The sequence below is a fragment of the Cavia porcellus genome, unplaced genomic scaffold (assembly GCF_034190915.1).
Source record: "Cavia porcellus strain 051 isolate PalLab524CR breed Dunkin Hartley unplaced genomic scaffold, mCavPor4.1 scaffold_11, whole genome shotgun sequence".
Lineage (NCBI taxonomy): Eukaryota > Metazoa > Chordata > Mammalia > Rodentia > Caviidae > Cavia > Cavia porcellus.
Window position 1 is genome coordinate 41,643,190 of NW_026947494.1, and position 26,633 is coordinate 41,669,822.

The window sequence follows — 26,633 nt, forward strand, 5'->3', positions numbered from 1 at the left end:
TCTTCCATTATTTTCTAGGTTCTTGGATACTTAAACAGAAATGCTCTTGACACTAAAAATTTAATAAAAGAAATCAAATCAATTGCTAGTATCCCCACAGAAAGATTCTTTTTCAATGTGGCTGATGAAGCAGCCCTACTAGAAAAGGCTGGGACGATAGGAGAACACATTTTCAGCATTGAAGGTAAAAGATTTTATTATCACATTTTATTTTATGATCACATTTTAGGCCTGTAAATGATAACTTGTGTACCTTGTATAAAAGGAACTCCTACAGATCAGTAAGAAAAAAATGACAAAATTATTTTAAAAGAGAAAATACAGTCAGTAAACATAAAAAAATATTCTCAACTTCAGTTTAAGATGTAAATTCAACCGCTATTGTATTGTCTAGAAATGGCACACTTTAATAATATTGAATTTTAGAGAGATTACTTGGAAGCAAAGAAGCTCATACACAGTTGGTAAGAGACAATTTAGCAATATCATAATCATAGTTTTATCTTCTATATGTTACATCATTTCTGAAGTTCTTGAATTTGTTTATAATAAATACATGTGCTTTAAAACATATAAAAATAACAGTGTAAATTTTCCATTATTCAGTTTTGAGGGAGTACTTATTGGGCCTAAAATAATTTACTTATGTAACTCTGGAAGTCTAGTCAGTGTAGAAACATCACATTTCCAGAAGGTCAACATGTGGAGGATTGGAACACATTTTAAAGTGAGTAAAAAGTCTCACAGAACTCAAATTCTGGTTCCAGATGATAAAGACAAGTAACCCTTGAAAATGAAGAAAGTGTTTTATTAAACACTTACTCATCAAGTACTGCTCAGAAGGGGATTGCATAAATTTAAAAAGCTCATTGCTGTAATCCAATCTTGATCCTTATCTTCTGAAATTTCTAATCAAACAGTTTTGTTATTTCTTTAATACTTTTAAGTTGTTTAAATTCTTACCAAAATGTAATTTTCTCTGAGATAATATAAGATTATCAAGCTGTCAATGCTTTTAATCGTATTTGTTTATAGTGGCATAAAAAAACAACTTCATCTCATCTGAAAACTAACTAGAAATGATTTTGTACATTATTTATACATTATTAGTTTGAGAAGCACTGTGCTATTTTATTAAAAATCAATTATATTCATCTTATGTAAATTATTGCATCTTCTAAACAAGACTATGTCATATAGTACAATTTCTTCTTTATTACAGTGTCAGTCTAAGATTTAGTTGCCTTTTTCTGATCATTAATGAAACATAAATTTTGCTCACTACCAAACTACGTGGAAAATGAATGAGAACTAATTGAGTTTTACAGTGTCAGAGACAGAGACACGTACATATGTAAAACTAGGACAGACTTAGCAACTGATAAAACTCCCACTCAATCCAGAATCTTGGTTCCAAATGGCTAACCTAAATATTTCTGAGCATAGGCTCCCCTGTAAATCAATTGCCTAGCTACTCTAACTGCACCTGAGATATTTGTGTGTTTAGTGGTACCAGCATTTGATAGCTAAAAATTCACTTAGTCTCTTAGTAGTAATGATAAATGAAAAATAAAACCAGGACTTAAATTTTTGTCTTAACCTCATATTATTCTTTGGTTGAGGTTTTTTTTGGTATTAGAAATTTCATGATAATTCCGTTAAATATATTAATGCCCGATTAATATTAAAGCTAACTTTGAATAGTACCTTGCAAGTACTGTGGACTTCTGTATTATGTTAGAACTCTTCCTTAGCACTTTTATCTTCTAGAATCCTCTGTATATATTTTTAGATGTGTATTAGAATGCTATATGTGTGGGTACATATATATGTGTGTAGATGTCTGCCTATTACTGAAAACCTGAGTTGCAATTGCTGATACTAATGTAAGCGCTGACACTGTATTTCTCAGGTACTGTTCAAGGAGGAGAGAACATCCAGTTGGAAATGTCACAAGTAGGATTCAGTGCAGATTACTCTCCTCAAAATGTGCGTATATTGGATAATTTTAAGCCATGTTGTTCTTTTGTAAGACATTTCCAGACACGTAGCTTATACATAAAGTCAGAAAAACAGTCAGCTGGTGACCAACAATTGTAGAACTCACAGTCAGGCTTCATCGGGCTGCTGATTTACCAACTAACACATTAAGGATAACAATGTCTTCCCTACTTCAGAGATGTTCTATGGGGAAGAAAAAAAAAATAATATAATGGAATAATTTGCATGCTCCAGGGTACATTCACTATATTAATTTTCAGTCTGACTCAGGCAGGATTTCCTTTGAATCAGTTAACTGCTGCAGACATTCATCAAAAACACAAACTCTCATCATTTCTGACATTGTTACCTTCTGAGTTGCCATATTATCATTTTCTAAGAAAAGAGACAAATAGTTGGAAAACCAATGAGAGGGGAAAATGTGAGATGGAATTGGAGCGACTTCTTCGCTCTGAGAAGTTCATTCTTCTTTGTCAGAAATATCCCCCTCCAAACCTCTGATTCTCATTCTCCCTAGGATGTGAATGGGAAAGTGGAAAGATCAAATAGATGTGAAGCCCTGGGAACTAGTTAGGGAACAATATCAACTCAGGGGTAGCTCGAGGACCAAGAACATCTCATTCTCGGTCTAAAACAAAATGTACTAATTTTTTCTGGGTCAGTAATCTTTCAAGATACTCATAAAAGTTCTAACTCTTTCCCATAGAAAAAAATGTAAATGAATCTACATGTAGAATATTTCACATAAAACTCCATGAGGTGTTCTGTATTCCCTAAAATCTATTCATGAACCTCCATTCAGAGCTTCTGATTTCATGTTCATGTAATTTCTTGGTCTCTTAGCCTCAAAATTGGACACATCATTTCCCTATTCACTATTTTTAATCCAAAATCATATCCACGTTTTCTAATATCTAGCACCAAAAACTCAAAAATAACGTCTTCCCTGATCTCCAATATACTTCCTCTGGTGATTTGTATCTTTGACTAATTAGATCAGGTTTGGGCCAGTACAGAGTAGCCTGGTTTGTTTGACCACTGACCTAGGAAAATCCTTTGCCTATTTTTCTTCAATAGATGGGACCGTGATAGCCACAGGAGCCTTTTATAGTTGTAGTATTATTAAATAAATAGGATATCAGGATATTGGAGGAACATTTGAGAAAGACACAACAAAGGAAACTGAAAATACAGAAGGTGGGAATGGGGCCTGCCCTGACATGGCTCAGAGAGCAGAGGTAGGCTCCTCCCTACTCTGAAGCCAGCACTTCTTGTCACACAAGCACGCTCCTAACCTCTGTGGCTCTTCCAATGACATGCGGAGCTAGAAGTTTTCACTTCTGACTCTTTCTAGAAGCTCAGAAGGGCTCCAAACTTACAAATGTATAAGTTTGAATGGAAATTTGAAGATAGCTGTGTAACTGCTGCTCTTTGTAAAGATTTATCTGTATCATATGTCAGAGTAAGTACAAGCCAAGATAACATAGCCAAGATAATATAGCCAATGGTAAGGCTTGTTTTCTAATACTAGTTTATTTTTAAAAATTCTGGGATATATTGTCATATAAGTATGTATGGTTTACTTCATTAATGCTTATTTTCATTAAATATAGACTACTTATTTCATTGATTTACCTATGCTTTTCTCTTATACATTAGAGGTCATTCATCTTAATGATCTTCATTTTTCAATTATTATAGGATATTCTGATGTTAGGTGCAGTGGGAGCTTTTGCCTGGAGTGGGACCATTGTCCAGGAGACTGCCCATGGACACACAATCTTTCCTAAAGAAACCTTTGACCAAATTCTGCAAGATAGAAATCACAGTTCATATTTAGGTAAGGTATAGGCATGTTTGGTTCACCTAACTAAAGTTTCCTTCCTTTAAACCAGCTCTTTGTTGAATCTCAAGGTCAGTTCAGCAAAACCTCTGGACTGCCATCTAATGTACGATAAAAGTGCCTCTTTGCCATCAAGCGTCTGCTCCTATGTACTTAATGAAGCACTGTGTTTGACACACAAATCTCCTTTGGCTGCCCAATCAGTTTATGTAATTCCTGCAGTATGATTGTGTTCCTCCAAAATGAAATTTTTTTCTAAAGTCGGTATATTGAGGTATAACTTTATATTCTTTTAGAGTCACTAATATTTTGCTTCTCTTATAAAGAACCACTGATTCTGAGCACTTTTTGTGGGGCAGTTCCTGAGTTGGTTTTTCTATCTACCTAAACTTTGAAATCCTACTACTCTTATACCCAGAAGGGCTACCAACTTGCCTAAAGTTGAAACAATCTACTAAGAAGCAAATGTACAATTCGAGGCTGATGCTGTGAATCAGAATCTAGGGCTGCCTGTATAAATGAATTTCTCCCCGTGCTAGGCAATGATAGAAGTGAAAGGGCAGGAGCAGTGCATTATCGAAATAGGCAGACACATATACTCAGGGGCACCAGGAACTGTGTATCACAGCTAACACAAAAGGACCTCTTGTCAGTTCTACTAGATTTGCAAACCTTATCTGTCTGAAATAGTCAGTGCCACTAACTCTATGACTCCTCATTTAGGTTACTCTGTGGCTGCAATTTCTACTGAAAAAAGTGTCTACTTTGTTGCTGGTGCTCCTCGGGCAAATTATACTGGCCAGATAATTCTATATAATCTTGATGAGCATGGCAATGTCACGATAATTCAGACTCATAGAGGGGATCAGGTACGTATCATTGTTTAACAGGTAAAACTAATTTTAAGGGCAATTGGAACAGGTGGGTAAAAACGAAAGCTAACTTTTATTGAGTGCCTCTTTTGTGTTTGACTTTCCACTCTTTTGTGTACAAGTATATCTTAAATCTTCACAACTGTATTAAAATACCTACCATCCCTTTTTGACAGGTTATTGAGAGTTTAACTGGCTTTTTAAGACCACGTAGCTCTACTGGAGTTGAACTGTCATTACAACCCAATTCTATCTGGCCTCAACTCCTCTGTTGTTTGGTTACATTTTCATCCATATTTTTGTCTATGCAGACTATTAGTGGCAGGAATCTAATTACTGTTTTGTAGGCAAGACAATGTTAGGAACCAAGGATCTGGAGGAGAAATAAAGGAAAGGAAATAGTATAGCATCATAAAAATGAAATATCTACATCTGGGCCTGTGAATGTGTCCTGTTCTCCTTGATGTTTATAGACGTCAAACAAGTCTTTTTTTACCTGCCACTTTCTGTTTATGTGTGGCCATTTGGTCAGACCCTATGGTGAATTCTAGCATAACCCATTGTAGCAAATATCACTGTTTAACCGGTAAAACTAATTTTATATTTTTACCAAATCAGTGATTCCTGTTTCCTCTCTAAGAAGTTCTGTCCCACAGGCTTCATATCTACTTAAACCAAGCAGCCCTGTACCCTGACAACCAACAGAAATTGATTTCCTTCTGTGGGAAGGAAACACTAAGTGCAGATTTCTGTTCTCTGGTATTAAATCTAATCCTGCTGTTGCTCTGAATTTTCTAGAGTAAACTCTGCATTCTTCACCTCTTTGGTCAACAACTACTTATTGCTATGTACTTTAAATTTTAAAGAAGAATGTATTTACTTTGAGAAAATGCATAGCAATTATTCTGTAGCAATTATGTCTTATCAACTTCTGAATCCTTAAGAAGGGTTCATGTGGGCACAAATTGAACATTGGTGAATAGGATGGGCATTCATATTCCTAGTCTCCTTTACTGTGTCTGTATCTGTTCCTCCTGCCCTAATCTATCTGGCAACCACTTACCTATCCCAGGCCATGTGATGGACAAATCACTCACTCATTCTTTCCCGTTTCTCTCCACATAGACACTCCTTGTCTTCTTTAAGATGCAATGCAAATACCACTTGATTTTTCTGAGCATCCTGACTCTACTCTACTCTGATCAGTCTGCATCAGGGATTTGACTGGGTAACAGTATATTTTACCACAGAAGCATGGTGATTTGTTCCCTCTGAGTCTACTTCTGCCTTTCTCTACAATATATCTTGATTAAGGGTTTCCCTCATTAATGTGTCCTTTGGCCTGCCAGCTTCAGAAACACTTGGAGTTCTTATTTTAAAATGCTTTTTTTCAGAATCACATGCTAGGCATTTCATCAGGATCTCTAGAGATGGGTTTCTGAAATCTGTATTCCAAAGAAATTTTCTTGATTCTTCTTAAGTACAGTAAGATTCAAGAACCAAGTGTTAGATGGTAGAAGGGATCATGTTGCTTATATTTATGATCCTAACACTTTACAAGTAGTAAACATGAATTAACAACAGTTTAGCATTACATGTATATAAATCTCAGTAATCCTAAGATTAATATATTTTACTGCTTCAGATTGGCTCCTATTTTGGTAGTGTGTTGTGCTCCGTGGATGTGAATAAAGACACCATTACAGATGTGCTCTTGGTAGGTGCACCAACATACATGAATGACCTCAAGAAAGAGGAGGGAAGAGTCTACCTTTTTACTATTGCAAAGGTAAGAAAAATTAAACTGACATTTTAATACATGTTTAGACTGATAAGATTTGAAAGAATTAATTTGAATTTTCATGGTTAATACAGTTTGAATTTCGTAAGTTTGAGGATGTCATTATTAAGTTCTGACTTTAAAAATCACCATAAAAGTCATGAGGGTTTAATATATACTATATTACTATTTTTCTAAGTCATTTTTGAATATATAGCCTTATATAAAGAAAATCATTATAAATAAACATCATTTTTGAAATACACATATGTATACATATAAACCTTGCACATTTTCCAAGTATCACAATTTTTAAAAATAAAAAGATAATAATATCAGATGCTTTTTACATTAGTTTGTCATGAAATTCCATTACTTGGTGTAAGTAGGCATATATCCAACTCTTGGAGTTTCAAATCTTTATGTATAAAACTTAGCCCACCCTATTACAAAAAAGCACAATTTTTCCAAATTGTAAACTAAACTTTCCAGATGTATGTAGATAAACATAGTAAGACTGGAAAACCTAATTAAAGGCACAGATTTACATAGAAAATTAGATAACTAGAAAGGGAATAAGAGAATGAAGGTAACATTTGGCAATGATTATGGTCATTTGCTTGTGATATTTGTCATATTTATTTAAATTAATGCAAAATTAAACTTTTAGTAAAAGCAATTAAAACCATTATAATTGTATGCATAAACAATATTTAATTGTATAAGGGGAAAGCATATCTTCTTATTTGAAAATTCAATAGATCTCTAGTTTCTTAGATGGTTCTTACATGTCAGATATGCCACGCTGGTATTAATTGTTGAAAAGTAAAATATCCCTTAATATATTATCAAAATCGAGACCAAATTAATTTCCATGAAATTTTAAGGGAAGAAGAAGAATAGTGAACAAATTTCATTGTTGAGAGCATGGCTTTCTTGTGAAGTCATGAAATATTTCCAGATGCATTACAAAATCTGAAGGAAAAACTATATGTTGTACCAGAAAATATCTTTTCCTTTGGGTAGAATTATTTAATGTTTCTTTTAATGGAATATTAACAATCTCATTTTCCACTTCCTATTTCATTATAATTATGCCTCTACTGGTAAAATAGAGATTATCACATTTTAATTTAGTGTATGTGCCTAGCAATGTAATTGAGGATACTACATATTTATCAGAGGAGGTTTAAATAAAAGGTTTGGAAACAGGTGAAGAAACAAAGGAAAATGGAGATAAAGGAATGCAAGGTCACTTTTATGTAAGTTGTTCCACTATAGAAAAGGAAATGACGTCTTTTCACCTTGGCTTATGAGCAGATTTCTTATGGCTTTACACACTGCAATTTGTATTTATAATTCTCACTATGAATAGAGTATTTTGAATTCTATATTTCTTTCTATTTATTTATTTATTTATAGCAGGACTCAAACTCAGGATCTTACACTCAGGACCTGGCCCTTGAATTCTATGTTTAAAACGCTGTCCACTTTTAGCAATTTGAAAATTATTTGGACATCAATTACTATGAATATTAATTACTATGTATGAGTTGATAGGTTTGCCTTAATTGTCCCCCATCTTTTTTTTTCTTTGCTAGGGCATTTTGAATCAGCACCAATTTCTTGAAGGCCCTGAAGGGATTGAAAATGCTCGCTTTGGATCAGCAATTGCAGCTCTTTCGGACATCAACATGGATGGCTATAATGATGTGATTGTTGGTTCCCCTTTAGAAAACCAGAATTCTGGAGCTGTATACATTTACAATGGTGATCAGGGTACTATTCGCACAAAGTATTCCCAGGTGATTGATGAGCTACACAATAATGTATTTCCATATGAATATCATCATGTTCAAGCTAGGCAGTATCATGTATATCATAGAATCCATCCCACTTATTTTATAAACTTCTTTCATTCACTAAGAAAATAGTTAATGAGTGTTTATTAAGTTCCAAGAACTGTGGATGTTAAAGAGTAGGAAAGTCAAAATTTTGCTCTTCATGGGTCCTGTATTCTCATAGAAGAAACAAAAGAAGGAAAAGAGATAGATAAATAAGATAAAATGTTCTCACATATTTATAAATGCGCAAAGAATAAAAACAAGAAAATATAACTAAGATAGAGAATAACATTTCAAGGATGAAAGTTATCATCAGATACTGACTAAGAAAGCCTTGCTGAGTAGACCCGAAGGAAGAAAGCTAAGATAGCAATCACGTTTTGGACTGGATCACCTCCTGCCCATCCACACACCTTTTCACTATTTTGTGTTGGTTGCGATTTTGAATTAAAGATTCATACTGTTTTTGTGATGAAAACAGGACTGCAAAAGTGATATAGAGATCAGATAAGATGTGATTTTCAAAAATCAGTGGAATTTTGTAGAGGACAAAAAGAACCTGGAAAATGATACATACAGAATATAATGAAGCAATATAGAGGTTGTCATTATTCTAGTTGAGCCATTGGGCTCTATAATTTCATGTCAAACTTGCTTTTTCAGAAAATCTTGGGCTCTGATAGAGCTTTTAGGAGTCAGCTCCAGTTCTTTGGGAGATCGTTAGATGGCTATGGAGATTTAAACGGGGATTCTATCACGGATGTGTCCATTGGTGCTTTTGGACAAGTGGTTCAACTCTGGTAAGTCAGTAAATGCCAGACACAAACTAACTAGCTAAAAATATCTATTTATACTGCTATTTAACAATGTTACATTAGATGGGCATGGTGATGCATGCCTGTAATCCCAATATTTGAGAGGCTGAGGCAGGAGGATCATTGTGAGTTCAAAACCAGCCTGAGCTACAAAGTGAGTTCAAGGCCAGCCTAAACTGCATAGCAAGACCCTGTCTCACAAAACCAAAAAAAGTCACATGCATTATTAAAGATCATAGGGAATTTATATATCATAGTTTATACAAAGGAAAAAATTTTTTTCATGGGGATGGGAATATGTGTACATATATATATAATTCTAATGTTGATTCAAATGACATATATATATATAAATGTATGTATTAGAATCAAGTTTATCTTCTCTATATGGTAAAAAGATCACATAGAAAAGACAAACCCTTGAAGTGATATTCTGATATTTACAAATTTTATCTTATAAATATCCTTATCTTACACCAAGGAAGTTTTATAAAAGTGCACTGAAATTACTGAACATTCAAATTACACAAGTAAAACTTCATATGGATTAAAGGGTACAGTTTAAAATTATTAGTCATAAGCAAGAAGCTATTATTTAGGGTTATCTGACTTCTCTTTGACTTCTGTAGTACTTGAAGAACAAAAGGTAAAGAAAGGATTTAAAAGTCATCTGATAAAGGTCAAAAATATGTACATGGACTGATGAGGGGATGGAATTAGAACAAAGTTGATTATTAAGTGTCCCCATTCAATTGGTCATCTGTATTTAAAATGTGCTTTAAATACCCAAATATATCAATAACAGAAAAACATTATTTATTGATGTTTTGTGACTTCTGGATTTAACGATGCAATTTGCAAACCTCACATGCTTTAAATGAATAAAATGTATTATTTTTATTGCAGAATGAAACTATTGTATTATGTGGGGAAATAAGAAATAGTACTTAGGACTATGAAAAACAAGAAAATATATTTACTGAATAAAATTAATTAAAATCATATAAGAATCTCATGCCAAGAATAAATGCAAAATGTGATATATCTATATATATCTATATGGCTTGTTTTTAAATGATTTAATAAAAATCATATCAGTGAATGTCTTGGTATGAAATGACACTCCTTTTTAATGTAGTCAGTAACAGCCAAACTTTTCACTTTATTGTTTTGTTTTGTTTTTATCAGTACCGGGGATTGAACTCACGACTGCGTTCTTGCAAGGCAGGCGCTTTATGCCACTGAGCTAAATCCCCAGTCCCCAAATTTTTCACTTTGGATTTGAGACTTTTTAAAGAAAATCAAGACATGTGAAGTCAGCTTAGTGTACTGAGATGACCCATCAAGTCAGGTTAATGTTGTTTTGTGGCTACTTTCCCATTAGGTGCTTAGACTGGTTTTACCAGGTAATTCCCTAAGAATAATTTTTTTAAATAAGTGGGCAGAATATGTAAATCAATGACATCTCTCTTGAAATAAGTACTTAGTCTCAGAAAAAGAATCCCTTAAAGAAAACATTCTCTAAAGAATTTTAGATCTCAAAAAAAAAAAAAAAAGAATTTTAGATCTCATACATTTGAATACTGTTTGCATGTCTCATTAAATGTTTTATAATTGCTTATTAGGAGGCCCAATAAATACGTAATAACTATTAAAATAATTTTTCAGTTAACTGGAGTCCTATCTGAAATTAAAAGGAAAGGTTTTCTGTGTCTTCTGGTACTTTTCAAAATAATGAATGTGCTAATTATTGATGGTGTTTTGTAGATAGTTGAAGGTACACACAGGGGGTTATTATGATGAAGTATAAACCCCACTGATCAGGAATTCAGAGACTATAGGTTCTACTTTCTCACGGGCTACTACTCAGTAAACTGGTAGGCCACCAGATGTCAGAGTCTCAGACTTTTTTGCGATTCAGTAGCCAGAGTATGTGATCTCATATTTCATAGGAGTGTTATAAGGAGCAAATGAAGCCATCTATTAGATAGTAAAGGGCTGCTCCAGGGTCAGAGCTCTATGGCACCCTGCCGACTGGACTCCTCAGTGTTTTACTGATAGGGAACTAGTTGCCATCATTATGGCCATAAACCTTTCAAAGGATTTCTACCAATCACTGAGGTAGTGGGGAAAAGCCATGACCACACTCCTCATCTATGCCACTTCCACATCCCCATCTTCCCTCTTCCCTGCTTTTGTGGGATGACAAAAAAAAAAACACTGCTTCTACTTGCCAAAACATACCAGAAACCATACTTTGGAATCTCACTTGAAAAGAGGTTGCAGATTTCCATCCTGTGATCGTGCTTATTTTATAAAAATACTGTATGTGGATTGTGCTGTGTTGCTGTCATAAACGTAAAAGACTTTGTCTCTGCCTACCATCATAAGTGTATTCAACTGGAAAATACTGCCAAAGCACTCAGATAGAAAATGGAAAGAAAGACGCATTAGTGCTGGTATTGGGTCCTTTATGTAGTGGTCATGTGTGTGCTCACTACCAATGTTCATGTACCTGTTGCCACTTATGTCTTTCAGGTCACAAAGCATTGCTGATGTGTCTGTAGAAGCTTCATTCAATCCAGAAAAAATCATTTTGTTCAACAAGAATGCTCAGATAGTCCTCCAACTCTGCTTCAGGGCGAAGTTTAGACCTACTCGCCAAAACAGCCAAGTGGGTGGGTAACCTGAAATGACCTGGACAGGGATAGCTTTGATTATAGTTTTAGACTTGAACGTAACCTGTGTCTTGGTCTTACTTGCAGACACTTAAATTGTCACACATTTAAAGTGCCTAAGAATGGTTCATTAGGTGTGTCACATTTGTTTTGATCCTTCTTCCTCATCTCTACAGAATGACAGTCTGTAGAATGCTGTAATCTCTGTGGCAAAAACCAGGGGTTCTCTCAACTGCATGCTTTGAGTTTCTCTTATTTACAGTTCTCTTAAATTCTCAGTGCACGTGACCCCGACCTCTCTGAACTGCTGCAGCTTTTTTTTTTTTTTTTTTTTTTTTTTTTTATTTAAGAGGAAAAAGAGAAAAACACAAAACAAACCAAAGCGGCGTAAGGGTACACGCAATACAGAACTACAAACAAAACAAAACAAAACAAAACAAAACAAAACAAAACAAAAAAACATAACAGTAAGAAATCACCTGCTAGTAGATTACACACTATCTTCTTGAAAATAGTTCCTCAAATCACAGTATCTAAGAACACAAGGTGGACATTCAAACAGGGAGACTGCAAACAGTTGTGTTCAATGTTCCAAAAACATTGATAAAGTCAGCTATTTAACACCCCCAAACACACTTGCTGTTATATCCGTTAGAGCTCTTTTTCTTTTTTTTTTCCCTCTCTTTTTTACAACAAAATTTACACATCTTGGATTTTATTACTCCTTAGTGCTTATTACTTTCTTTGGGGGGGGGGAAGAATACAGTCAAATATGGCAAAACAAAGCTGTCAGTCAATACCAAGGATAGACATAGCACATGGTGTAGAACAGAGTACAAGTTTATCAACAATGGTTATCAACGTTGTCCCTTGTTTCCTTAAAAAGAATTGTCTATCTCATTAGATATTATAAAGTTGGACAAAACAGTAGAGAACAAGACCAATAAAACTTAGGCATTGTAAACATTACAGGACTTCCAAAGAAGACAATAGTCAAACCAGAATGGGTATCTTAGTGAATCTTATTGTCTTCAAAGTAGTTGCCTATGTCTTCAAACTTGATACTATCATATAGAATGGAACAGAGTCTAATCAGTCAAAACAAGATCGTGGGAGTACTACAGGACTTCAAAACAAGTTAATAGGAAATCAAAAAGAGTTACTATTTATATATCCTAATTTTTTTGAATTTTTTCTTTAATTAAGACAAACATAAGAAATGACTAAATAATTTTTTTTGAAACAATAAGGGGGAGATTGAGATAAAACAGGACATAACAATATAACAATAGAGGTCACAGCATGACTGTTTCAACAACCTAGTACTTCACCACCTTATAACCTGACTTAATAGTAGTTACCATAGTGTCTTTTTCCTTGAAATATTTGGATAAAACTTCATATACTCTAGCTTCAAATATTTTCATATCAAGAAGCCCAGAATAAAGCCTTTCTAATTAATGAGTGAAAACTTTATAAGGCTTCAAGGCCACCTAATGGGGAATCATGATTACCACATATTTTTATATATTTGAATCATTATTTACATTAGGGAAACTATTCGGTATTCACACATGCGAGATTGATTTATTTCACTAATGAGTATGGTCTCAAGCTGCGCCCATTTATTGATAAATATCTCAATGTGATCCTTCTTTATAGCTGAATAATACTCCATTGTATAGAAATACCACAACTTTGTTATCCATTCCTCAGTTGATGGGCACTTGGGTTGTTTCCAAGATCTGGCGATTACAAATTGTGCTGCTATAAACATAGGTGCACATATATAACTGTGGTATGATGCTTTCAGTTCTTCTGGGAATATGCCTAGAAGTGGAATAGCTGGAATAAATGGGATTTCCAGTCCCATCTTTTTGAGAAATCTCCAGACAGATCTCCACAAAGGCTGTACCAGTCTACACTCCCACCAGCAGTGCAGGAGAGTTCCTTTTTCCCCACAGCCTCTCCAGCATTTGTTGTCGGTTTTCTTGATCCTGGCCATTCTTTCAGGAGTGAGATGGTATCTCAGTGTGGTTTTAATTTGCATTTCTCTAATGACCAATGATGATGAGCATTTTTTCATGTATTTATTTGCCATTTGCATTTCTTCATCTGAGAATTGCATATTCATCTCAGATGCCCATTTTTGGATTGGATCTTTGAATTTCGGAGGTCTGAGTTTCTTTAATTCTTTATATGTTTTAGACAAGAGGCCCTTGTCTGAGAGAGAGTTCACTAAAATCTTTTCCCAGTTTGTGGGTTTTCTTTTCACTATGCTGGAGATTTCTTTTGACATGCAGAAACTTTTTAATAAGAAGTGGTCCCAGTTATTGATTCTGGGAAGTATTTCCCGTGCGGTTTGAGTCCTGTTCATGAATTCTTTACCTACTCCTATGTCTCCAAGGTTTCTACCTATTTTGTCTTCCAATAGATTTAGTGTTTCTGTTTTAATATTCAGATCTTTGACCCATTTAGATTTTAATTTAGTACATGGTGATAGACATGGGTCTAGCTTTAGTTTTCGGCAAATGGAGAGCCAGTTTTTCCAGCACCATTTATTAAAGAGACTGTCGTTCTTCCAGTGAACCTGCTTGGCTCCTTTATCAAAAATAAGGTGGTTGAGTGTGTTCGTAGTTGTGGTTGTATCTTCTAATCTATTCCACTGATCTTCAGCTCTGTTTTGATTCCAATACCATGTTGATTTTACTACTGTTGCTTTGTAGTATAACTTCAAGTCAGGGATTGTGATGCCTCCTGCTTTGTCTTTGCTGCTTAGAATTGCCTTTGCGATTCTAGGCCTCTTCTGGTTCCAGATGAAATTTAGGAGTGATTTCTCTAGATCTATAAGGTATATTGATGGTATTTCTATTGGGATTGCATTGAATCTGTATAGCAGTTTTCGGAGAATGGCCATTTTCACAATGTTTGTTCTTCCTATCCATGAGCAAGGGATGTCTTTCCATTTTCTGAGATCATCTTCAATTTCCTTTTTCAGTGTATTATAATTTTCACTGTATAAGTCTTTCACTTCTTTCGTAAGAGTAATTCCTAAATATTTCATTTTTTTGCTTGCTAATGTGAATAGTCCAGTTTCTCTTATTTCCCTCTCTGTAATTTTGTTGTTCGTGTATAGGAATGCTATTGATTTCTGAGTATTGATTTTGTATCCAGCCACATTACTGAATTTATTTATTGTATCTAAGAGTATTTCAATGGAGTTTAGGGGGTCTTCTATGTAGAGTATCATGTCATCTGCAAACAATGATAATTTAACTTCTTCTTTTCCTATCTTTACCCCTTTTATTTCTCTTTCTTGCCTAATTGCTCTGGCTAGTACTTCCAGTACTATATTGAATAGGAGTGGTGATAAAGGACATCCTTGTCTTGTACCCGATTTTAAAGTAAAGGCTTTCAATTTTTGGCCATTTAGTATGATGCTGGCTGTTGGTTTGTCATAAATGGCCTTTATTATATTGAGGTAAAGACCATTTATTCCAATTTTCTGTAAAGTTCTTATCATGAATAAGTGTTGGACCTTATCAAAGGCTTTTTCTGCATCTATAGAGATGATCATGTGATTCTTATTTTTGGCTTTATTGATATGGTGGATTACATTTATTGATTTGCGTATGTTGAACCATCCTTGCATTCCTGGGATGAATCCCACCTGGTCATGGTGTATAATCTTCTTGATGATTTGCTGGATCCTATTTGCCAATATTTTATTGAGGATTTTTGCATCTGTGTTCATTAGGGAGATCGGTCTATAGTTCTCTTTTATAGTTGGGTCTTTCTCAGGTTTTGGTACTAGAGTAATATTTGCTTCCAGGAATGACTTAGGAAGGATTGCTTCCCTTTCAATTTCATTGAATAGTTTGAGGAGTGTCGGCATTAGGTCTTCTTTATATTTCTTGTAGAATTCTGCAGTGAATCCATCTGGGCCTGGGCTCTTCTTGGTGGGCAAGGACCCAATTACATTTTCAATTTCATTAGCAGAGATTGGGTTATTCAACAGTTTTATATCCTCTTGATCTAGCTTTGGTACTTCATATGCTTCTAAGAATCTGTCTATTGCTTCTGTGTTATCAAACTTTTGAGAGTAGAGGTTTTCGAAATAGGTGTTGATGATCCTCTGTATTTCTATTGGGTCTGTAGTGATTTCTCCTTTTTCATTTCTTATTGCATGAATTTGAGCTTTTTCTTTCCTTTTTTTAATAAGGTTGGCTAGGGGCTTATCGATTTTATTTATTCTTTCAAAGAACCAACTCTTTGATTCATTGATTCTTTGGATTGTTTTCTTAGTCTCTATTGCATTGATTTCTGCTCTGATTTTTATAATTTCCTCTCTTCTTTTGGCTTTGGGCTTGACTTGCTCTTCTTTTTCTAGCTGTTTGAGGTGTAGCATCAAGTTATTTATTTGTATTCGTTCTGCTTTCCTGATGTGGGAACTCAGTGCAATAAATTTTCCTCTCAGAACGGCTTTCATTGCATCCCACAGATTCCGGTAAGTTGTATCTGCATTTTCATTTTCTTTTAGGTATTGTTTAATTTCTTCTTTAATTTCTTCTGTGACCCACTGATTACTCAAGAGTGTGTTATTTAGTTTCCATGTGTTTGCGGAATTTTTGCAGTATCCTTTGTCATTAATTTCTAATTTCAGAGCGCTATGATCCGATAATATGCAAGGGATGATTTCAACTCTTTTGCATTTGCTTAAATATGTTCTGTGAGCTAATATATGGTCTATTTTAGAAAATGATCCATGTACTGCAGAGAAGAATGTGTATTCTGATGTTGTTGGGTGGAACATTCTGTATATGTCTATCAAACCCATTTGTTCACAGGTGTGATTCAGTTCTGTTATTTCTTTGCTCATTTTCTGTCTGGTTGATCTGTCCCTTGGTGTCAGTGGTGTATTAAGGTCTCCTGTTACAATTGTGTTACTGATAATTTGAGTTTTCATTTCTGTTAATAATTGTTTTATATAACTGGGTGCTCTGGAGTTTGGTGCGTATATATTTAAGATAGTTATCTCTTCCTCTTGGAGTTTTCCCCTTACAAGTATGTAGTGACCTTCTTTGTCCTTTATGGTCATTGTTGGTTTAAAGTTCACGTTGTCTGCAAACAGAATGGCTACTCCTGCCTTTTTTTGGATTCCTGCTGCATGAAGAATTGTTTTCCATCCTTTGACTTTCAGTCTGTGAGTATCTTTCTGGGTTAGATGGGTTTCCTGTAAACAGCATATGGTTGGATTTTGTTTCTTGATCCATTCTGCTAGTCTGTTTCTTTTGATTGGTGCATTGAGACCATTTACATTAATGGTTATTACTGTTAAATACTGGTTAATTGTAGGAATGTTATCTCTCTGCTGTTGCATCTTTATCTTTCTGTTCTGTTTAATTATTTGCTTTGCTTAGTGCTTTTTTCCTTTGTGTATCTAAACTGTCTTTCAATATTTTTTGCAGGGTTGGTTTGGTGTTCATGAAGTTCTTCAGCTGTTCTTTGTCATGGAAGTATCGTATTGCACCATCTATTTTGAATGATAGTTTTGCAGGATATATCAGTCTTGGTTGGAAATCATTTTGCTTTAGGATCTGGAATACTTCACTCCATGCTCTTCTTGACTTTATCGTTTGTGCTGAGAAGTCTGCTGTGATTCTGATAGGTTTTCCTTTATAAGTGATCTGTCTTTTCTCTCTGACAGCTTTTAATAATCTATTCTTGTGTTGGATTTCTGGGATGGTGATTATTATATGTCTGGGTGTAGTTTTATTTTGGTTATGACTGTTTGGAGTTCTATATGCTTCACTGATCCTGATGTCAGTTTCTGATCTCATGCTTGGGAAATTTTCAGCTATTACTTCTCTAAATATCCTCCTGACATCCTTCATGTTGTCTCCCTCTCTTTCATTAATCCCTATCATTCTTATGTTATTCTTCTTTGCATCGTCTTGCAGTTGTTGAATTGTTGTTTCCTGGTTCCTTGTTATTTTCAAAAGATCTTTCCTTTCCTGTTCACTAGCTGCAATCCTGTCTTCAAGGTCTGAGATTCTATCTTCACTTTCATTAAGGCGGTTTTTACAACTTTCAGTGGAGTTTTTTATTTCCTGTATATCTCTGTGCATCTGCATTATGTATTCTGTTTGTTTCTTATATTGCTCGTCTAGGGATTCTATCTTTTTGTTTAGTTCCTCCAATTTTTTATCTGTGTTTTCTTTAGATATATTTAGAATCTCTTTCATTTCTTTTATCATTTCTTCTTTTATCTGGGAGATTATTTTGAGTTTGAATTTCTTTAAAGCTTCCTGGAGTTGCTTGTCAATTTCAGTGGCTATTGTGTCCGATATATGAGGTGGATGGGATATATTTTCTTCTATATATATCGCTCCTAGGGTTTCTTGAGATGGGCTGGAGATTTTAGGTTGTAATTTGGTCTTTCGTTTTGTCATTTTCCTATATTTCTGTGTTTCAAGTGTTATTTGAAAGCTTCCTCAGGATCTGTTGAAAATCCCCTTCTATGTTTGGAGCTACTGAGACTCTGGCGCCGCGCTACCCCAAGCCATTAGGCCTACAGAACCAGTGGCCCTCCTCTGCCTGCTCAGAACTCCGCAGTTCCAGACAAGCTGGGCCTCAGGGACACTGTGCGCCCACCTGCCCCTTGGAAGCTCCACAGTTCTTCAATCGCAGCCGGGTTAGGGTACTCACCACAGGCCGCAGTGCTTCAGGAACCTGTGGACCCTCCCTGGTTGCAGAGATATCCACAGTCCTCCAGACACATGGAGAGGCCGATGCAGGCACCCCAAATCTGCCCAGCTCCTCCTCTGCAGACCTATGGCCAGGCGCGGCAGCTAAACAGGCTGGGCTAGGCTGGTAGTGTGGGCCAGCCCACCTATGGGGAGCTCAGCAGGTCTCCAAGTGAAGCCGGGAATGGGGAGGCTGATGTGGAAGCCTCAAACCCACCTCTCCCCTTCACTGCACCTGGAAGCCTGAGGGAACTCCAGCAGTCTGGGTGCAGATATCCAGAGTCCTCCAGACACGCAGAGAGGCCGGTGAGGGCACCCCAGATCTGCCCAGCTCCTCCTCTCTATTTTCCTACTTTTTTTATCCATCTGGAAGTTTCCTTTTCATATGTTCAAATGCTGGCGCACTTTGGAGTAGTATACATGATACACCTGGCTTGGAGCAGGTCTACACATCCATCTGAGTAGACTTGATAGTTAAGTCAAAAACCACTGCTCCATAAACACTAAGTTACTGATCTGCCTAAAACATTAAATTAGAAAATACATTAGTTGGCAGGAATGGCTGGCTTCTCAGCTGTCCTTGCTCTGAAGCATGACTATGTATTGTATATCTTCCATATTTTGGCTGCCTGTCATCTTTTCTGTTGCTGCATACACAAATCTTCTACTCTCAGAAATTTTTCCTTCCTACTGTCTGGCTGCTAAGTGTCCCGGGCCTTTCTTACTATTGAACATCTTTCCCCCTGAGTTCTTTACTCTGATACCTTTAGGTCCACACAGAGATGATCATCCATCATGTTATTGCTTGGCAATAGTAATGTATTATGACACAAATCTCATCTTTACAACTATGATAAGTGAATTTGCAAGGCACATGGTTTCTGCATTTATATTTATTGCATCAGGTGCTGGTCTTACTTTTTCATCATTGGGATACAACACCTGACAACTACAATTTAAAAGAGGATAGGTTTCTTTTGGTTCATAGTTTCTAGAGATTTCAATCCATAGTCAAGTGGTTCCAAGGCAGAACAGCATGACAAAGGGAGATGATAGAGAAGAAGCAGCCATGGTATGCCTGAGGGAAACAGAGAGAAAAATAAGGGAAGGAGAAGGGAAATAGACCCTTCCAGGCTATCCTGTCCACCCATAACCCACCTCCTCCAACCAGGCTTCACCTTCCAACATCACATTTAACTATAAACTGGTGGACCAATCTACTGATGAGTACTATATTTCATGATCCAATCACCTCCCCAAAGCCCCATCTATGAGCACATGAGTCTATGTAGGACATCTAACTATGAACTGTAACAGGTTCTAACCCCAATTTAAAGTTAACATTAAAAATTTGTACGTTACTTATGAGACTATACATCAGTTTCACCAGGCTGCTTTTTAAAAAATTAAAGAGTATTATGATGTGTACTATCTTTGGCCTAACTATATTCTTGACCCTATCATTGTTTTTCCTTTGTATTATATTCGCTACATACTTTTAGTTTGTTGGGCTCTTCCAGGTTTTTTTCCAGCTTTATGGCACTTATGAAGTCTGTGGATCAAGAAAAATTATAAAAAACTATATAGTATTTCTAACAGACATTTAAAAGAAACACATAATCAACCTTAAAATGATGAAAATAGTAAAATGTAATAGAGAAACCCAAAGATAGTTGATGCTAGAATAGCACCAGATAATCACTCTAAATTTTGGACACATGACCAATTGACTTCAGTTGAAGGTAATAGTTCTGATAGGTTGGACACTGCTACTCTCATCAATTTTTATTAATTTTTTTAAATTTTAATTTCCCTGGATTGATTTTCTCATTTGACATATGAAGAAACAGAAGTTCAAGAGGTTAAGCAAACTGCTCAAAGTCACAAAGTTCAGAGACTATGGCATTAGGATTCAAACCAACTCTGACTCAAACTATCTTGCTGAAATGTTGCATGTCATTCTCCATGGAAACATCTAAAATATGTCAGACCCTATACAAGGTCTTTTGGAGGGCCTCATTTAATCGTCACAATAATATCTGCCCTTATGACTGCATCAAATAGAAAACTCATGAATTTTTACTTCAAATGTACCAAAATTTTATTTTTGGCCATGCTCCAGCTATGTGAATTTAGATGAACTATTTCGCTTCCTTTATTTTAATTCGTTATCTGGGAAACCGTGACAATATCCTCTTTCCAGATTTATTGTGCAGCTTGGGTAAGATGCCATATGAAGAGTGTCTTCAATTGTACTCCTTCAATAACTATCTTTCCTTTCTGTATCTCTGTGTGGATGGTGAAGCCAGTATATGAGGGAGTGAGTAATTTGCTGATGACAAGCACAGTTTTCTGTCCCTGCTCCAAGCCACATTACTCTGAATCACAATTTTTTGGATCCAGAGTCACATAAATCTTATAAGAGCTAGAATTACAAACACCATATGGTGCTATCCTTCGTTTATAATCCACCACTGTAAATTCTATTCCTATATTTTCTTGAAGTCAGTGACTTTATCTGGCAAGATACAGTGAAGCAAATATGCTTTTTCTTTACAAGGTCATTTGTAGTGACATTTCTTTATGATTTTTGTCATAGCTATTACATACAACATCACACTTGATGCAGATGGATATTCTTCCAGAGTGACCTCCAGGGGTTTATTTCAAGAAAATAATGAGCGATGCCTCCAGAAGAATATGGTACTAAATGTAGAAAACAGATGCACTCAGCACACCATTCAAATACAGGTAAGGCATCAGAATCCTCTCTTTCCATCCCATTTCTTCTTAAAAAATAATGAATGTTGCAAGTCTAAAATGGACACTATGTTCTAGAAAATTCTTACCCTTCTAATTAATACCTTTCTTGTCTAATTCTATAAACAGGGAGCAAATTTATTTTATGATGATTCGGTCACATCCTATTATATGTTAGTGTCATTATTTTTTATTTGGGATTGTAATTAAAAGTGTTAAAAATAATATCCATAAGGAAATTGAAAATCCAATGATTTCTTAAATGTTGGGCAGGGTGAACTTTAATAACAGATTCCATTTTGATATTTTTCCATGGAAAAAATGCTTATTTTATGCAACTGAAAATGATAATTCCAATTGTTGCTTCTACTGATGATTTAATATAAGAATAATAGTGGATTATGAGGTAAAGATTACTTGTTTTAATCTTATAATTACCACAGTTCCCAGGGATTCTGAAAATCTCCCACATAGGAAAAAAGCTTCTCAGGTGGAATTTTCCAACTGAAAATTTATTTTATAAGCTATATAAAATATTTCCCCTTAGCAACCACATATAAATATTTGAAAGTGTAATTTAATCAGGAAACTAATTTAAAAAGAACTGCTTGAGTATTTTCCTAATACAGTTCTCACAGGCTAAGGTACATAGAAATTGCCAAAAAAAATTTATAAAAATCTGGACTCTTGAGTTCCCACTACCAGAAATTTGAGCTTAAAGAAACAAAGAACATGCAGGTTAAAGGGATACTGTAGATATTCCTAATGTGGATGGGTTATACAGAGCTCACACTTCAAAAAAATACTAAGAATAAAAGTTGGGAAAATATCAACTCAATGGTTAGACAAGTTAAAGCTGGTTATTTAATTAAAGGTTTGTTGTATGTGAAGGACTGGATTTTGTTATTGTTGTTATTGTTGTTTGAGTCCCAAATACACAGATTCTTTGATGTGAAAAAGCTAGTGTCATTCTTTTGTGTCCTGTGCCCACTAGTGGATCAAATTACACTTGTAATCTATTGTGAAGAATTCAAGACAGTCTGGCTTATTTTCTTTTTTTTAAAAATGCTATTTAGTATTTTCTATCAATACCAGTTGAGTGCATCCACTGTGTCAAGCCTTCTTCACAGCCAGGAAACTCGTAGGCAGGCCTACCAGGGGGATGGAAATTTAGGAACAAATTCTGCCAGGAAATGGGCTCAATAGTCAATGAAAATACTACTTCTCAAATGCAATTTTTAAGTTCTATTTAATTTCTAATGTAGACAGTATTCTTTCCTGACAAGAACTGGCAAGAGGTCTGTAAGATGATTGCTAGATGAAATTCTTCTTTTGGTATTTTTATGCCTTTTATTAGACAAAACCCTCAAAAATTGAAAGAAGAGTGTGCCTCCTAGAATGCTGCAAATCCTCTGCCCTCTATACAGACACTAAGTGCAGAAGTAGCACTTATGTGCAGACAGGGCTGTGTTTAATTGTGTATATGCATCATCTTCATGTGCAATGGAGGAGCAACACGACTCACAATGGTCAGATTTAGGTTGGGGCGCTTGGGGAGCTTGATTTAGGACACAGGATTCATCTTTGTGTGGTTCTGTAGAGCAGAGTCAGATCTTGATAAGAAAGGGAGTATATTTGTCCCTTATCTGAGAGCCAATCCTGGGCACTTTCCCTTCTGGGTCATACTGACTCCTTCCAGAGGATTGGTCAGGACACCTAAGGGCTCTTAAGTCTTAGAAAAAGGAATTGGAAAGACATAGCCAATAACTCAGGCGCCTGAACCTTGCATAGGAGGATTTTAAAGATTAAAAGCTGAACATATCATCTAAATACTTATAATTACTTATGTATAAATAATGAGATTATTGATGAGTTTCCCTAAGAACCGCTACTTCAGGTTTTTGCTGAAATCAAGTTTCTTTAGGTTATTGAGTAGTTTAAGGTTGACAGCAGAATTATGACAGAAAAGAGCGACCATTCAAACAATATTGTGTTCTTAATTATAAACACATTGTGGTTGTTTTCTTGCTTTAAAAGTTCGTTGCCCTAATAAACTCTCACTGTCACTCTGTGTGTGTGTGTGTGTGTGTGTGTGTGTGTGTGTGTGTGTGTGTGTGTGTGTACAGAAACCCTCTGATGTTGTCAACTCTTTGGATCTACGTGTGGACATCAGTTTGGAAAACCCTGGTTCCAGCCCTGCACTTGAAGCCTATTCTGACACTGTCAAGGTCTTCAGCGTAAGTGTTTCTTGCCTGCCTGCAGTTTTACTAAGTAACAAATCTTATTGTCACTGCAATAGTGTTTAAAGATACTTAGGACCTAGGACACAGCCTTAAACATCTTCATTTTCTAAAGGAAACGGCACGTGAGATTCATTAGCAGGTTTATTTCATGAAGGTAGAAGATTTTGTCTTTCTTAGTTACTGCTTTATCTGTAGCCACTAGAGCTGAAGAATTAAATGTAAAAACTTATGTAAACAAGTTGTACTTACCATTCACTTTAAAATATTGCCAATGCCTATGAAGTTGTATGTATTACCCCTCCATCACATCCACTTTAATCCAGCTCCCCTAAATAAGACATGATTTTGAACTTAACATTTGTCATTGCTTTCCTTAATGGTTTTGCTAAACACATAGATATTCCTAAATATTCTTTGGTTTTTCCATTGTTGGAAACTCTACTAAGTGAAATAACACTGTATGCATTTCTCTGTATCGTGCTTTTCAAATCCAGAAATAAATATATGATCATTTTCTTTCTTATCTTTTTACTTTCTCTCTTTCTTTTTGGTAGATTCCTTTCTACAAAGACTGTGGTGGTGATGGAATTTGCATCTCTGATCTGGTTCTAGATGTCCAACAGCTACCAGCTACTCAGTATGTTCTGCTTTAAAACTTAATGTAAAATGTAGAAATAAAAGTGACATAGATTATTTCTTTGAAATGAATGTTTACAGAGATCTTTTTCCTATAAAAGAAATGTTTGTAATACTAAAGACCTTTAAAATCTAGTACAAAATAAGAAATATAAAATTATTGGTATTTGTATAGTTCTTTCCCCTGAAATGTAATTAAAAGAGATGAAGAAAAAGTGCCATTGCATGTACTTATGTTTCAGTGTCATTTTTAAATGCAGATAAATTTTGTTATTAAGCAATTTTTTCAATATTGCAAATAGATACAAACAAGTTTTCTTAAATGAAGGAAGTTTTTAAATACTGGCCTTTCTCTTTCGTTTTAATTTAATGGCCTTTTTTTTTCTTTTTCTCCTTTTCATTTTAACAGAAAACAGTCCTATATTGTCAGCAACCAAAACAAAATGTTAACATTTTCAGTAACACTGAAAAACAAAGGGGAAAGTGCGTACAACACTGCAATTGTTGCTAATTTTTCAGAGAACTTGTTTTTTGCTTCGTACTCCATGCCGGTACGTGACAAAACTCAGAACACCACTGTCGGGTTTCCTACTTGCTTCAATTACTGCATACTTTAAATTCAACCCTCCAGTCCTCTAAGGGGTCTAAGAGGCACCGTAACACTGGGAACAATCAGCCCTAGCGTGTGACTTCCATTTAGTAAAGCCGCATGAAGAGACAGGCCATATGCCTTTATCTACACCACACAGCTTGGGTCACCTTTTCCTTCACCCTGAGCACTCTTTTGCCAGACACACCTGTACCTCTTCTTGAGCCATCTGTGCACTGAGGCTGATGTGGCCCAGCACAGATGTGGTCCACTTGCTCTGAGCCACTCAGTCTGAACTTTGCAACTACAGGTCTGGCTGCTGCCAAGATGATGCTTTCCAGCAGAGCAGGCGGTCACACTGACCTGACCTCTAACCCAGGAAGGAACTTGACCAGAAGGCTCTTTCTTCCTCCTCTATCCCTAGCCACAGAGAGAGAGAGAGAGAGAGAGAGAGAGAGAGAGAGAGAGAGAGAGAGAGAGAGAGAAAACAAAAAAGAAGAAGGAAAAGCCATTTTCCAAGTGAGCTCCTTCATTCAAGGATTTAATAAATGATTTCTTTCCATTTCAAGTGAATGTGAACTCAATGGATTTGGAGTCCTCACTCTGTCCCGACCTTAGTGATTAAAATGTCTTACGCCAAGCGACTTTTCCTTAAAAAGAAAACTTGGAAAAACTAAGAAAAAGATTTGTCGAGCTATTTGAAATACAAAGACCAATATGATTTTTTCCTTCTCTTGAATTTCAAAACTATTAAGAGAAAGATAGATTTCTACATACTAGATTAAAGCTATTTGTTTTTTCTGAATTATGAGAATGATTATTTACTTTGGGAGAGGAAATTAAACTTTTAATTCTTTAGCTTGTCTAAAGCCAAAATGTCTAAAGATATTAGAGTGTATCATTAGAGTTAGCTGTAGAAAAATAGTATGCTAGCCACTTGGCGAGTAAAAGATTTTCAAAGCTTTGGGGACAATAGACTAATGCACTATGAACTGATCTTCTTGATAAATGTCTCTTTATATCTCTCAGTGTGTGCGTATATATATGTATTATAGACTAACATAATTCCTTTCTTGGTCTTGTTCAGGTGGATGGAACTGAAGTAATATGTCAGGTTGATTCATCTCAGAGATCTGTTACCTGTGACGTGGGCTATCCTGCTTTAAAGAGCAAACAACAGGTACAACTTCCATGTCATCCTAAAATGCATGCTTACTTAGCTATACTTCAGCACAACATCTTCTTTGTTGTCACTTGACAGCAGTCACAAAATAACCAACTGAATACTTAGAGAAAGTTTCATCATAACTAAATTATTTCCTTTAAAATTAATAATAAAGTTCTGTTCTCCTTAATGCAGTTTATGCACAAAAGCACACACAACATGCAAAGTTCTTTTTGTCTCAGTATGTTGACCAACACTGTGACTCCATAGAGTCACAGAGATCACTTCTCAATCCCCTTTATTTAAATTTCATCTCTCCACAAAGCTTTGCAGTTCAAACAAATATGTGTGGCTGGATAGCTTCTAGTTGTCTGCTGAAATTTAAGCTTTCCTAATTTTAAAGGAAGCATGCTGGAGTAAGGTAGACCAACCAAAATATTCTACAAAGTTGAAAGGTTAAGGAAAATAAAATTCAGGATCAGATTGAAGTCAGTTTGCTTTTATGGAGACTATTTTTGTTTTCCTGGGTATGAAGCATCATAGACTGATAAATTTTAACTTCATGTGTAGGTGACATTCACTATTCATTTCGACTTCAATCTTCAAAACCTTCAGAATCAGGCATCTTTCAGCTTCCAAGCTTTCAGGTAAGACAAGATGA

At 35.5% G+C, this 26,633-nt stretch overlaps 1 protein-coding gene and 1 long non-coding RNA gene across 3 annotated transcripts in view; one reads left to right on the forward strand and one right to left on the reverse strand.

Annotated features, from left to right (window-relative positions):
• The window catches only part of Itga2 (integrin subunit alpha 2), a 95,674-nt gene that overhangs the window by 50,672 nt on the left and 18,369 nt on the right, over window positions 1-26,633 (forward strand). For both annotated transcript variants that reach the window (XM_063258132.1, XM_063258133.1), the window contains 14 exons: window positions 19-184; window positions 1,913-1,989; window positions 3,703-3,841; window positions 4,568-4,713; window positions 6,362-6,505; window positions 8,098-8,301; window positions 9,004-9,140; window positions 11,694-11,833; window positions 21,179-21,330; window positions 23,466-23,576; window positions 24,137-24,219; window positions 24,628-24,769; window positions 25,895-25,987; window positions 26,543-26,619. In XM_063258132.1, the coding sequence (XP_063114202.1) occupies window positions 19-184; window positions 1,913-1,989; window positions 3,703-3,841; window positions 4,568-4,713; window positions 6,362-6,505; window positions 8,098-8,301; window positions 9,004-9,140; window positions 11,694-11,833; window positions 21,179-21,330; window positions 23,466-23,576; window positions 24,137-24,219; window positions 24,628-24,769; window positions 25,895-25,987; window positions 26,543-26,619 (1,811 nt within the window). The remainder of the gene's footprint in view (window positions 1-18; window positions 185-1,912; window positions 1,990-3,702; window positions 3,842-4,567; window positions 4,714-6,361; window positions 6,506-8,097; window positions 8,302-9,003; window positions 9,141-11,693; window positions 11,834-21,178; window positions 21,331-23,465; window positions 23,577-24,136; window positions 24,220-24,627; window positions 24,770-25,894; window positions 25,988-26,542; window positions 26,620-26,633) is intronic.
• LOC134478089 (uncharacterized) lies at window positions 19,458-21,184 on the reverse strand. Its single transcript, XR_010050471.1, has 2 exons — window positions 20,076-21,184; window positions 19,458-19,657 (listed from the first exon to the last, which is right to left on the reverse strand). It is a non-coding gene; the product is annotated as an uncharacterized LOC134478089 (long non-coding RNA).